Raw genomic sequence first — 14,149 nt, forward strand, 5'->3', positions numbered from 1 at the left:
ATTATTTGAGTTCTAAACATAAATAATTTATTTCCTTACCAGCTTGGAGCTGCTGAGCATGCCCAGCAGACACATGCACTCTATTTTATTCTTATCTGTGAAGTTCTTAATTTTTTTTTTTAATGGGAAAAAAGAGCAAAATAAAATGCCCAACACCACCTAAAGTATCACCTGGACTGGTGGGAAGTGTCTCCTAAAGGCAGCACTGATTTATTAGTGTGAGAACAGGCACCAAGTCAGTTACAGAAGACTAAAGGTCAGGTCTGTGATGCTCAGGTCCACACCCCTGGTCCCTCTGACAGGGAAATTTGACTCGAATGACCAATGTACAGCCACACAGGAAAAGACTGTAAATTCCTTTTCCACCCCTTCTGAAATAAGGCAGCACCAGGAGAAGGTGAGGACGTGTCCTTACTGCTGTTGACAGGGGGACAGGTCTCACAGGGGTTCCCCCAGGCCTTTCCCAGCGAGCAGCAGCACGAGGAGCGAGTGACTCCAACCCCAATCTCAGTGTTGCAGGACAGGCCCCCGTCCCCTCTTGGCCCAAACTTCAGGTAGCAGCTGCCCACACGGTTATCTGTGTAAAAAACACACGTGGTTACAGCTGCACACCAAGATCCAGGCAAAGAACTGCAGGCATTCATCTGCAATTCCGTACCTAAGGAGGAGGAGCTGAGGTAACATTGTGCTCTTGAGGTCATTGGCACTTCAAGAACATTGATAGTTATTGATGTTGAGAGAGACAACGGTAAAAAACTATATAATAGGATATGCAGAATTGTGGAATCGTTAATTTTCTATCTTATTTGCATAAAAGCAGTGATTTTTAAAGTGATAGTTTAGGAAGCTTTTACTTACCCACACAACCCACTCCAGTAGGATTCAGCTGGAAGTCTGGAGGACAATTACACTCATATCTTCCAGGAGTGTTTACACAAAGACCATTAACACAATTAATGGGATCAGCACATTCATCAATATCTAAAACAGGAAAATCCACATTCATAAATCTGCTCACTGGACAGAAAAGAATAATTTTACTTCCCAGGACAACTTAGAAAGTTTCAAAGGCAAGTGAATTTCAGCTGAAACTGAAGTAGAGTCTTAAAAATAATTCACCAAATGACTACAAATAAACCTTGTTCATTTTCATATTTAAGAAGCCACCATTTTTGCTGATGTATTTCTGAAAAGCAATGACTTACCTGTGCAATTTCCCCCAGTTCTATCCAGTTCATAGCCATCATCACAGATACAACGAAACATTCCTGGGAGATTATTGCAGGTGCCAAACACACAAATATTCTGGAAGGAGCATTCATCTGTGTCTGAAGGAATGTATTAAAATCAGAAAGTTACATAGCTTTACCACATTATTGTTATTATTATTGCTGTTGTTGTTACTATGTGTCACAGCACCATAAAAGCAAAAGGGGACAAATGCAAAATATTTTAAAAACTAACATTTTTGAGTTTAGGTAGAATATTACATAAAATTTCTATTTGTGAATTTGTATTTGTAAAGAAAGTGTAATAAGAGAAATGAGAGTGTATAGGTATCAAAAGTCCTATGTCCTTGGAGGAAGAATACAGGGAAAATAGGAGGAATATAGAAAGTATAAGAATTATCTATGATTTTCTCAAGCCCACATTGAAATACTTATGTAGTAACTACATACAGATGAGCTAAAATGCATCTAAAGGACTGCACGCTCAGTAAATTGAAGATGAAATCAAGCTGAAAGACACTGACAGAAAATTGGATGATTTTGTCAGCTGCAGTGTAGAAAGGAGATGAACACTGACACCACGGACTGCAAAGCCGTGGCTTTAGGCACAAACTGTGAAAGGCTTCTGAGCTGAAAGTAAGTGGGACAGGAGTGGGAAAAAAAACCCTTCCATGTCCTGTCAGACAGCAGGACTTTTTAAGTTGCCAGAATAAAGCAGCTGTGGAAAAGGCAAATGCTGTCCTGGCACGTATTAGTGAATTATTTTTAGCACAGTCAGGGAAGTGGAAAGCATTAATATCATTTTACAAAGCACAGCCAAATCTTAATTTGAAATCCTGAGTACAGTGCTCTGTTGATGAACTAATATTGCACAAGATGTGCAAAAGGGGTATTAAAATTATTACAGTAATAAAATACCTACTTTTAGCCTGGCTGGATTACCTCAGCCAGAGGCTGAGAAGTGATAAAATGCCTCTTTATAGTAATATATGAGAAAGGTTAAATTCTGAGGACCATTTGAGAGCCACATTTTCTAGGGAAAATGAATACTCAACATCCAAAAGTCCTGACTCAATTTCATCTGGAAAATAAAATTTCTAAATACCCTGGAGTACAGCCATGGAATGACCTCCAAATCAGGTCACTGAGAAGCTAATGTACTGACATCTCAAGAGACTTCTGAAGAAAGTGGATTAATAATTTTTATTTCACCATATCAAAACTGGATTTTACCTCTTGATTGTAGAAATCAGCAAAGGACTCTGCATACCATAGTACTGATTAATATATAAACCTCAAAATGAGAGAAATAAAAGCTAACTTTTAAGAATTCAGCACCCAGATATTTTAGTTCTCCAACAGCACAATTTAATCAATGGAATGCTTTCAGATCTCTGCTGTAATCACAGTAACATATTAAGCATTTCTCCAAAATCCTTCACTTGTTGGACCCAAATCCTTCAACACACTGACCCAAAATTTAGAATTACATTGTTTTTCAAAATATTGGTTGGCTGGAAGAGATTGGATCTATTAGGGGATTTTTATTAGAACATTGGCACCACTGTAATACAATGCTTACCATATGAGCTGCACCAAGAAATTCAGTAAAGATGACTGACAATACTTGATAATGATTAACAAAGCTGACTGTGGCACAGGTAATTCCTGAGAAGCACCTGAATTATTCTGAAGTCTGATTCATACATGTACACCTGAACATTGGAACATGCCACGCTCTGGACTGAACCTTAGAGATTAAACTTTGAAACCTGTTTATCAAATCTCACCAAGAATTTTAGTTTTCATTATGTGATTTTCACCATTAAATATGAAATAAGATAAAAGCTTTGCGCTAAAATGTTTTCATTTACTGTAACGTCATATTAAATAACAACAACAAAAGGTAAAAGAACACAATAGGGAATAGAAGCTGAACTTGATTAGAAAGATAACAGAGGATTTCCCACACACTGTCCAATAGTGACAAAAAGGAATTTAAAAAAAACAATTACAAAATTGCTGAGGCAAACCTCTGCTCTGGGATTTATGGGTGAAAGCCAGGAAGACATCACAAAAAAGAATGAAAGCAACCTCCCAACATAATTCACACTGGAGAAACTCCTTGTACGTGAAGCATGTGGTGCTTTCTCTGCTTCCAGGCTGAGGTCCTGTCGGTTGCTCTTTGCTTCAGAGCAGCCAGCCCAAACTCAGAGAGCAGAGCTGAGGCGGCAGCAGCAGCAGCAGCAGCTCACCTTGGCAGGACTTGCTGTCAGGGGCAGGGGTGAAGCCCATCTCGCACTCACAGCGGAAGGCGCCGGGCGCGTTCAGGCACTGCCCGTTTTCACACAGCTCCACATCCTCTGCGCACTCATCAACATCTGCGGAAGACAGGAAAACCTCTCTGGAACTGCAGGTTTCACCGGCAGAAATGCACATAAAATATATCCTGGTGTTCAAAATAATAGCGCTGTTGAGTGCTGAAGGTATAAAACAGAACACTTGTATCCTGAAGTAAATTGAAAGAATGCAGAAAAGCAAACACAGTTTGCAAAATTATTCCTTTCACCTTGCCACGATTCCTTACTCCTCATTTTTCATCAACAGATGAAAAATTTTTTAATTATGTAGGCTTTTAAGATTCAGTTTTGAATAATCTTGACAAAAAAGTTAAATACCTTGCTTAAAAAGTCAAAATTTTGCCTCTTGGTATACATTGCTATGCTATTTTGACAGAAAAGATGTTCAAATGGCAAATTTTCCTAAATAATACGTAGAAAATTATTATCATATTAACTTCAGAAAATATTCTTTGAGGGTGAGGAACATTACAAGTACTGCTTGCACACCAAAAATTCTCCTAGTATGACCCAAAAGAGCTATAAAATGGCAAGGGAGGGCATTGACCACTGCAGTCATCATAAGAAGTGATAATTTTGTCAGGTATTGTTATGATTGTCCAAAAAAGATTTTGCATGCTTTCTTCATTTTATTAGTCCATAATTAGCATGACATCCAATTTTTAGAGAAACCCAGGATATAGGGTTTCTCTATATATTCTCTATATATAGGGTTTCTCTATATATTCTCTATATATATAATCTCTATATTCCTTTCAATATAGGAATAAAACATTTTGCTCATGAACCAAAAACCTGAAATACAAAAACCATGCCACATTTGAAGGTCTTTATTGTTAAATAAAAAACTTCACATTACTAATCAGAAAATGTAATTTCTAAGTTTTAAATTAAGTTTTGTTTGTAATTAGCCAATATTAAATATATTCACAGCATTTTCTTGGTATTTTACTATGATTAGGATGCATTCTCAGACCTAAATATGGTGACCAAATACAGGATGTGTGTAAAGTTGAGAGCAGAGACAATGTTGTATCTCCACCCTGTAAGTGATAAAGATCAGAGTAACCCAAGACACAGTAATTAATATTTAATACAAAATCTCTATACTTGATATAGTACATATCAGCTTGAGTCACTTGCTGTGTTAATAACAATGTCCATTCTCACCTACAAATTTAAACAGAGATCATGGGCAATGTTTTTTAACTGCAGTTTGTTTTTCTTTTTAAAAAGTCCTATTTAATAATCACATCCTGTTCTAATAAAAGAGTGATGGGAAAATAGATGATGCTAGAGGAACTGTAATAGAGCTGGCATTTGGTGCTCTTGACTAGAGGCACTCCTGCAGCCAGGACATGCATGTTCAAAATAATTGGCATGAAGATGAGGAGGAGGAAGAAGCAGCAGGAATTCCCCCTAAAAATGGACCTGGTGCATCCGACTGGGACACAAATCAAAGAACAATTGGATGCCTCTCACACCATTTCTTACACAGGACAGACAGGGACCATCTTGATCTTAAATTACATTTTCACATTCATCGTCTTTGGGCTCTGTGGGCTTAGGTCTAATTCACAAAGGTTCCACACAAGAGAAGAGCCACCAGGGACAAGTCAGGTGTCACCAAACCCCTTACCAGAGCAGGTGAAGCCATCTCCAGTGAATCCCTCTGCACAGGCACAGTGGTAGGAGCCCGGGCTGTTCACACACTGGGCGTTGGCGCTGCACCGCTGGGTCCCGTTGGAGCACTCATCAAGATCTGCACATCGGGGTCAAAAAGTGCAGGCAGCAGCACAGCAATTAGTAAACTGGCTGGTAATAAACTGCCAAGATAATCAGCACCACTGCAAACTTGACTTATGTCTCCATAAATACATATATTTAGTATTAGATGATACAGGGTTAATCTATAGTGACTCCATTTTAATACGTCTTCCTTTAAATTACAGCAGGTGGGACTGGGGAAAATGTTTCGGAGTAACAGATGGAATTCAGCTGGCTCATTACTTGGATATAAATGTCCTGTTAATGAGCTTACAGTTAAAATTAGTTTTAAAAAAAAGAAGCTGAACCAAAGAAATGCAGTGAGGTAAAAAACTGCCACTTATTTAGGAAGTCTCCTCAAGTAATAGAAGAAATTGAAAACAATGAAACCCCATGAGAGTTGATGCAAGCTATTCACTTGGATGTTAATATGTATGGAAAAAAAAAGAAAAAAGAAAAGAAAGAAGAAAAAAAAAGAAGAAAAAAAGAAGAAAAAAAGAGGAAAAAAAGAGGAAAAAAGAAGAAAAAAATTTTTTTAGCAGATCACATCAATTAAGCCTTATCTTGCATAGATCCAAAATGTTCTGAAAACAAAAAGCAAGTATTACAATCTTTTACCCATCAAACTGAAACATGAAGGCATGGGGACACACAGAACTACAGCAGCCCAGCAAATGCAGATACAGGTTTCCCACCCCTCCAGTCCCAATCTGGTTTATATCAGGGTCTATAAATCAGATAAATTAAAAGACATTTACTAAAAAATGTTTGAAGGACTGGAAATATCTGACAGGAAACAATAGAACAAATCTATTTAATTTCTGGGTTTGTTTTTTTTTTTTTTTTGCATATTCTAGTAGCAGTTGTATATAAACTTTGTAAAATATGTAGTTAATTTGGAAAGATGTTACAGCATCAAATTTCTGAGATAGTAGATTTTTTTTTTTTCCCCTTAAAAAACCAGATCTGTGAAACATAAGAATCTTTCATACCCATCTATCTACCGGCTACAGCACACAGCAGAATAATTCTTTGTTTCCAATGGACTAATCACACAGTCACATTACATGCTTTCAAAAAAAAGAAAAAAAAAGAGTGGGGAGACAGAGAAAAAAAATCTTTGTTTTCCACGTACTTACCAATACACTTAATGCCATTTCCAACCCAACCTTCTTTGCAGCTGCATTTAAAACTTCCTGGCACATTGACACACGAGGCATGCATGTCACAGTTGTGAGCTGCAATTTCACACTCATTCACATCTACGAGCACAAAACAAACTATCAGTATTTGCATCAGAATATTAAAAATTCTGTTCCTTTTACATATTTCCACTGTGAGGGTTCGCAGCCCTTTAAAAAACAAATGTTAAAGAACTTAGAATAATTCAAGCAAGCTATTTCGTATTCTGCATTAGTAAAAAGGAGTGACAATTGCATTTTATTTTTGCTCTTTGTTTGCAAACATGACAATCAGTCCACTTTCCTACAACTGCTTCTCAGCATGAAATTAACACTCTTTTCCAGAAATATGAAATATGCTGATCTTTTTACATCTAAAACTGGGATGAGGGCTTTGGGTGCACAGCCACCTTTCAGTCATAAAAATAATTATACACCCATGGCTGTAGTAGTTATAGAACAGATTCCTAAACACAAAATTGCAGGAGACATTCTGTCAGCTTCTTTTGGATGAGCCTGGATTCTTGAGAGCATGCAGAAGAAAAGGTACTGCTCAAATATCACAGAACTCATAGAGTGATTATGAGTGACTACAGAACTTTAAAAATTGTTGGCAAAGGTTGAAGGATTTCTAAACTTTTTTTTTCCCCCTCCTGTTCTTTCCTTAGACCACATGGCCATCTTCCTGCAGCTTGAGTTGAGATGAGCTCATCCTCCAGGTACATGTGAAAGATGAGCACTGATAAAAAACTTCCAACACAACTGCAGCCCTGCCACCCCAGTTCTGTAACAGGGGTGTTCACATAACCTGCACTGCCAAAATCTTTAAAATCAGTTTGCCATGGCCCTCCAGCATTGATACTGGTGAAGGAACACTCCCTTTAAAACTCTGGCACATGCTAGCAGATGTGAAACACTCATATAGATACAAATATATACAGTTACCAAGCTCTCTCTTGTGTGTGAACACTTGTGCATTCATTTTACCTGGAAGCCAACCAAAGTATGTAACACCTTCACTGGAAATCTGTTTTACCTGTGCACCCTGTGGTTCCTTTCTTGACTGAATACCCAACTTGACAGTGACAAATGAAGGAGCCTTTGGTGTTTTCACACTCCCCAAACATGCAGATGTTGGAATTCAAATCACATTCATTCACATCTGTAGGTGATTATAAATTAATTATTAGTTGGACATTACTGTCATTTTGGAACACTTTGTTTCAGGTGAAAATACCTGCTATATGAGGTTGTAATATATTTCAGCTGTTCCACTCTGTAAATTCCCTAAAACAAGTAAGGATAAATGTGTAGTCCAAATACCACTGTTTTGTGGTAAAACAAATAACATTTGTTTTCACCATTTTTTGGAATGCTAATTAAAGGAACATGAAGCAAGCTTTTTCTTACAGGAATCACTTAAAATTATTTTCTTAAAACATATTTGTGCTCATAATAATTTTCTTCCAATGAACAATTTTTGAAGTGCCCACTTCTGAGCGCCTCATCTGATCCCTTCTCAGTATACACGTTCCATTATATTAAAATCACACCAATGTTTTTTAACTATGGGATCTGGTTCATTGTTAAGGAGCTACCAATAGGCATACAGATCATTTTTTTTCATAGTATGCATAATTTCAATATGCACTTTCAAGGATGCAGTAGAAAGAACAGAAAGAAAACGCTGCAGAATCTTCAAGACTTACACTAAATTTGGTAGCACACAGCTACTTACCAACACAAGCTTTCATGTCTATAGAAACCACAAATCCATCATAACAGAGACAGCGATATTCCCCTGGGATATTGGAACACTGCCCACCATCACAGATATCTGGATTGTTTTCACATTCATCAATATCTGAGGAGGGGGAAAAAAGAAAACAACCAACAATTCTGTCACTCTGGCATGGATAGGCTGAAACACCCCCTTGATTTTGGCTCCAAGATAATGATGCTGGAGCTTTTCAGGTGTAAAAACCTACCTGCACAGGTCCTGACATCTGGCATCAGAGCGTAGCCATCACTGCAGCTGCACTCATAGCTGCCCTCTGAGTTAGTGCAGTGGGTGTCACAGCCTCCATTCATTATCATACACTCATCAATATCTGGGGAGGCAACATTGGTAGCAGTAAGTCTACTTCTTTAAGAAGAACATCGTATTCCCTTTACATTTTACATAAAGAAGTTCACCAGTAGCTCCATTCTGGATTTTTATTCTCATTCTACTGCCTCTGATCTGTATTTGGTTTGTTTTTCCCTCTTTTAACTGCTTTTTCATCTGTGGGAGCAAGCTGCTTAGTTAAATGTTGGTTTTGCTCCTGTGTATTGCTAGGGGTGTGTAAAAAAGCTTAAGAAAAATGGTTTGGAAAGGAAAAAAAGGGAAATGCTGAGAAACTTAAAGCTTGAAATGTGGCACAAATTTGCAATTTTGTAAAAAAATAACCATAACAAGCAAATAGAAAACCCTCTCAGTACTGCTGCTCTCCTTTGCAAGGAGTTGATGTGCTGGGCACTACATAATTCAGTATTACTGTAGTGAAGGATTAAAGAGATGCACATGATAAGGAGAAAAAAGTGAAAGATACACCATCAACACATAGAGCTTTTCTTGCTTGATCAAGAAACCTAGGTGCATTTTCTTATTGTTAGCTCAAACATCTGATTTTAATGGAGCAGTACAGGAAGCATAATTTCAAAGTATTCTGCAGAGTTCAGTTCAGGAACCACATTTTTATACCCTCCTTATATTCCTTTATACTTCTGTATGCTCACAATAGCCCATGATAAGCATCAAACCACATGAGGAAACAGCCCTGCTGATTTCCAAAAGGAAGGTGTAAAGTTAAATAAAAGCAAGGACAGGTGGAACAATGCAGCTGAAGCACAAAGCCCCAGGTGCAGGTGCCCAGCACTTGCCTGTGCATCCCTGTCTGTCAGGAGTGGGCTGGTACCCAGAGTCACAGAAGCACTGGTAGGTCCCAACCATGTTCACACAGTTGCCATTTCTGCAGAGACTGTCACTCAACGAGCACTCGTTCACATCTGGGGAAGAATCATTCAGATCAGCTGCAATTCACGATATTTAACAGCTTAAACAGCTCAGGTTCCAGGCAGAATGAGAGGTAATATTGCAAAGTGGTGGCTGTCAGGTTTGTTAAATTTCTTTCTTGTTCTTGGCATGCTCCAGTTCAAGGAATGGAGTTCTGCACACCATGTTTGTGTCCAAAGATTTGACTCTGGTTTGAGAGCATTAATTACAGAGTCTGGGGTGGGCATTAATTACCAAGTCTTCTATTTCCCATCAAGAAAATAAGCCAAAGAGATAACATGCTTATTTTTTGGCTTTTTCTTTCTTTTTTTTTTTTTCTTCATCGTTTTGGCGGATTATGTGCTAAAAGGAGAGATACATTTTAACACAGGACAACACCTTTTCATGACTGATTAAAGTTGCTCCCATGAGTGGTACAGTCCTTTCAATTGCTAAATAACCCCTAAGAGGCCTGATAAATCACTCCTCTCTGGAGTCAACAGCATTACTAGCACTGAGGATTTTACAGGCTTATAGTTTTTTATTTGAAGATACAATTTTTGACATAAAGGAGGAGCACTAATTTGCTTAAGAGATTCCTGAGACCCCACCTTTGCCAGGGACTGACCATTCCTCCAACTAAAGATTATTCTCCTGAGTTGAAACTCACCCAAGCATTCCTCCTGGGATGGTGACAGCTCATGCCCCAGGGGACAGTCACAGTGAAAGCTCCCCTCAGTGTTCACACAGGTGCCACCTCTGCACAGCAGAGGGTTGCGCTCACATTCGTCTATGTCTGCAAAGAAACCACCATGTGCAGATATAAAATGGGCATATAAAATAAGGGGCAACAAAGAGAAAAGCAATTCCCAGTGCCTACAAAATAAAAGGATGGTTGTATGGTGTTGCTCTTCTATTCAGGCTGCACAACAGAACAAACCAAAAATTGTATGTCATTATTAACTCTAAAGATGGGTATTTTTCCTCTCAAGAAAACCAAACATTCATCATTTAACATTAGATATTCAAGAAAACATGGAACACAAGCAAAGACAGCAAATTTTTGGATATTGCCCTTTAGAATAATGTATTAATCTGATGTATATATATTTTGAAATTGCTTAAGGCAATCAAACACTTGTTCACATGTGCACTGAAATTCTTCCCTGTGGATGCAGTTATGGTGGATCTTTGTGTATCAATTTTTACCTAAATGGCTCCTCAGTTTGGTAACTCCTGTGTTTGCCATGGTGTGGCTGGGAAATATTCTGGCTACAGCTCATAAAGGCAAACTGAATATTTGACTCACAAAACTGATACAACCAGCTAACACTACAGGTGTGGATGGAGAGAAATACAAACAGAAGATGTTCAAGGTGGAGGATTCACTCACACTACTGGACTCCCAGGAAAGTCTAAAAGCACCACAATTTGCAGGAAAACAAGAAAAGGTGACAGAAGTTTAAGTCTAGACTTTTTCAGGGTGGCTAGACACCTTTTTGTGTCTCCAGACCTATTCTTACAACTTTAAACAGATTAAAGAGAGGTAATTTTTTTTCAGGAAATGATATGAGAATTTCTTCAGTCCTAGAAGAAGCAAGGAAAAGGGATTGACACTGCTTTTGAAACTCCAGCTTTCTATTCCTAGCTTTACCAAATATTTGGGAACCCCATTAGCAGTTTTTAAATGAATTGTATGAAGAGCTGCTGCTATCCTAAAATCTCTGTACAGAATAAGTTTCTCTTAAGGGTATAAGTAATTAGCATACAGAACAAGCAAGGCTATATACTTAATTCAGTTATCTGTCTCTATAAACTCCGTATCTGAATCATTTGCTCATGAAGCCACAATAATGACACATCTGAAGTGCTCAGCTCAGATCACAGCCAGGCTTTGCACAGCAAATGGAGACTCCAGGGGATCCTGGCAACACTTACCCATGCAGTTCTTCATCATCATAAATCCACTTTCGTAGCCATCAAAGCACTCACACTCAAAGCTGCCAGGAGTGTTGACACAAGTGCCACTTCCACACAAGTCTGGGGATATCCTGCACTCATCAATGTCTGTTACAAAGCAGTGGAGAGGTTAGAAAAATCAAACTGAGTTTAAGGTTATCCTGCTTTTCACAGAAAAAAAATGTCACTGTAAATTAAGCCTACAGAAACCATATACAGTATGCAAATCAACAGAGAAAAAAACTTACTTACAGAAACATCTGATTATAAGACAGATAATGAAAGACTTGTAAGGCTGAGTCTTCAGAGCTCTCAGGCTATAGCAAATTATGTAACAAGCTTGCTTCTATTAAGTGCAATGTAAGGTTAGATTCTTAAGGAAATAACTAAGTGTAAGACATTTCAAGATACCATTCTTACAGAGGTAGGAACTGACTCCATTACTACAATGCCATTGATTATAATTTGATTATTATGAAGATATTTTTCCAGTAATAGCATTATAAGTTTACATACACCCTTTCCATTAGGAATTAGCTCCTATCAATACCAGATTTACAGTTCACTGGTTGTCTTGTTAGTTAAGTTTGAATGAAACCTACTACAGAAAACAATAGCAGAAAAGACAGGAGAGCTCTTTTTAAATCACACTGGTAGTGAGTCAGAAATCTAAAGGAGAATTTTAATGTGGATATGACCCAGTGAAACAGGTAAGTGTTGCAGGAGAGGACTTTGGGTCATTGCCCACGGACAGGTTTCTGCTGTCACCCAGTCCTCACAGATGTGTGGAGGTGTCAGACCCACATGGAAGATCTGTCACATTACTGAGTATCTGGGCTCCTACAAACTTTATAAAACAATTTCTTGCTGATTTAAAATAAGCAAAAAAGTAACCTGTTTCAGAGAACCTGTTCCTCTACAGCTGCTCAGTGGAGTAATTTTGTCACCACAGAACAGAAGGGGGAAAAAAAAGCTTTTGCAAGGAGTTTTCTGACCTATTCTGGTTAGTTTAGAAATAAAGTTTGTAAAATACATTCTTCATCAATGCAATCACTATAAAAACAAGGAAATCACCAGTTAGGGCAACATTAGCATCCAGACCAACCTCAGTGAGCATGCCTTACCACCCACACTTCATAGTTATTACTCAGACACACTCATGGATGCCTGTACATTGTAACAAAACCTCCTTCATTTCCAGCCACCCACAATGCTGGCATCCGAGTTCCCACAGCCACAGAACTGTCAAGTTTATCTTCAGATTTTCCAGACAGTAAAGAAAAAAATCCTAAACTTGTAAATTAAACACACGTGTCTTGTGTCTTCCTGACTTAATGTTGCACTGGTGTCAGAATTGCTGAGGTGCCCTTGTGTGCTCTCAGGTATTAAATCTAAGTGAAAATTAACTTGCAGTCTCTACATTCATAAATTAAGATAATCTCTGTGTTAGAGCATTAAACTTGACATTGCTGGTGATCCTTATTGATTTTACAGATTGTACAGATACAGCATGACCTGAGCACCTTAAACATCAATTATAAAATTATAAAAGTGTTGCACTTATTAACTAATCAGTTTCTGAAAGGAAAACTTGAGACTGTTTGCCATTCTCTCCAAAGACTGAGCTCTTAGAAACTGAAGGCAATTAATGGCATTGGGTTTCCAGATCACCAAGCTATGCCACAAGAGCAAGCCAATTTAAAAAGCCCCAGGGATGTGGTGGAGTCCCCCTCACTGGATCTTTCCAAGGTGGACAGGGTGCTAGATAACCTCATCTGGGCTCCCTTTTCCCACAACAGGTTGAAGGAACAGGCTGGTCTTTCCAGGTCTTTTTCAACCAGGACTATTCCATTATTCCAGGGAAAACTGTGGAAAATGCAAGGCTTACTCACCTGTACAGTTTCTTTCATCCATATCTAAAGTGAACCCACTGTTACACCTGCATTTGAAACTTCCAATTGTGTTTCTACATTTACCATTCATGCACATGCCAGGGAACACTTTACATTCATTGATATCTAGGAATAAAAACAAAGGAAGTAATTAAGAATTAAGAAATTCTCAAGCACAAAGATATATGGAATCAAGAGGAATTTCCTGTTCCTTCTTACCAACTGCATTGAGCATAAAAGGCAGGGTTTGGGTTAGAGGGGTCATCCTTGGAGACTGGAGGTGAGACGTTTCCCTATCTTTTTGGTTATTTTTGGGTTTCTTTGCTTCACATTACCCAAGCCAATAATTAAAAGTTTATGCTTATCAGCAAGCAAAGAAATTCAGGGATATTCTCTGAGTTGAAACTCTGGTATGTGTATGGTGCTCAAGTTTGCTTTGTGCCACAATCAATATTCCTGGCATTCCTGAGCCAGTTTGTACAATATGCTACCATCACCTGGCTGACTGGGTTTGGTTTTCAAATTGAGACTGCCAGAGTTTTATCTGGAGCTGTTTTGAAAATGGTATTTTTTTTCTTTTGTAGAGCATTAAGTGAAATGTTTCACCTCTCCTCAATGCCAAGTAACACAAACTGTTAAAAGGATATTGCATAGGACAAGGCTGAACGACCTCTCCTACACTCTGTGAAATAATTTGCTGAGGCAATGCCCTGAACTGAGAATCATC

At 38.3% G+C, this 14,149-nt stretch overlaps 1 protein-coding gene across 1 annotated transcript in view; it reads right to left on the reverse strand.

Moving 5' to 3' along the window:
- Window positions 1–14,149, reverse strand: part of FBN2 (fibrillin 2) — a 123,031-nt gene that overhangs the window by 33,620 nt on the left and 75,262 nt on the right. Inside the window, exons 25-37 of the mRNA XM_054517971.1 lie at window positions 13,423–13,548; window positions 11,510–11,638; window positions 10,242–10,367; window positions 9,460–9,585; window positions 8,526–8,648; window positions 8,276–8,401; window positions 7,574–7,699; window positions 6,496–6,618; window positions 5,229–5,351; window positions 3,485–3,610; window positions 1,206–1,328; window positions 859–981; window positions 416–577 (exon numbers count right to left, since the gene is read on the reverse strand). Coding sequence (XP_054373946.1) covers window positions 416–577; window positions 859–981; window positions 1,206–1,328; window positions 3,485–3,610; window positions 5,229–5,351; window positions 6,496–6,618; window positions 7,574–7,699; window positions 8,276–8,401; window positions 8,526–8,648; window positions 9,460–9,585; window positions 10,242–10,367; window positions 11,510–11,638; window positions 13,423–13,548 — 1,662 coding nt within the window. The remainder of the gene's footprint in view (window positions 1–415; window positions 578–858; window positions 982–1,205; window positions 1,329–3,484; window positions 3,611–5,228; window positions 5,352–6,495; window positions 6,619–7,573; window positions 7,700–8,275; window positions 8,402–8,525; window positions 8,649–9,459; window positions 9,586–10,241; window positions 10,368–11,509; window positions 11,639–13,422; window positions 13,549–14,149) is intronic.

This window comes from Molothrus ater, chromosome Z (assembly GCF_012460135.2).
Source record: "Molothrus ater isolate BHLD 08-10-18 breed brown headed cowbird chromosome Z, BPBGC_Mater_1.1, whole genome shotgun sequence".
NCBI classification, from domain to species: domain Eukaryota; kingdom Metazoa; phylum Chordata; class Aves; order Passeriformes; family Icteridae; genus Molothrus; species Molothrus ater.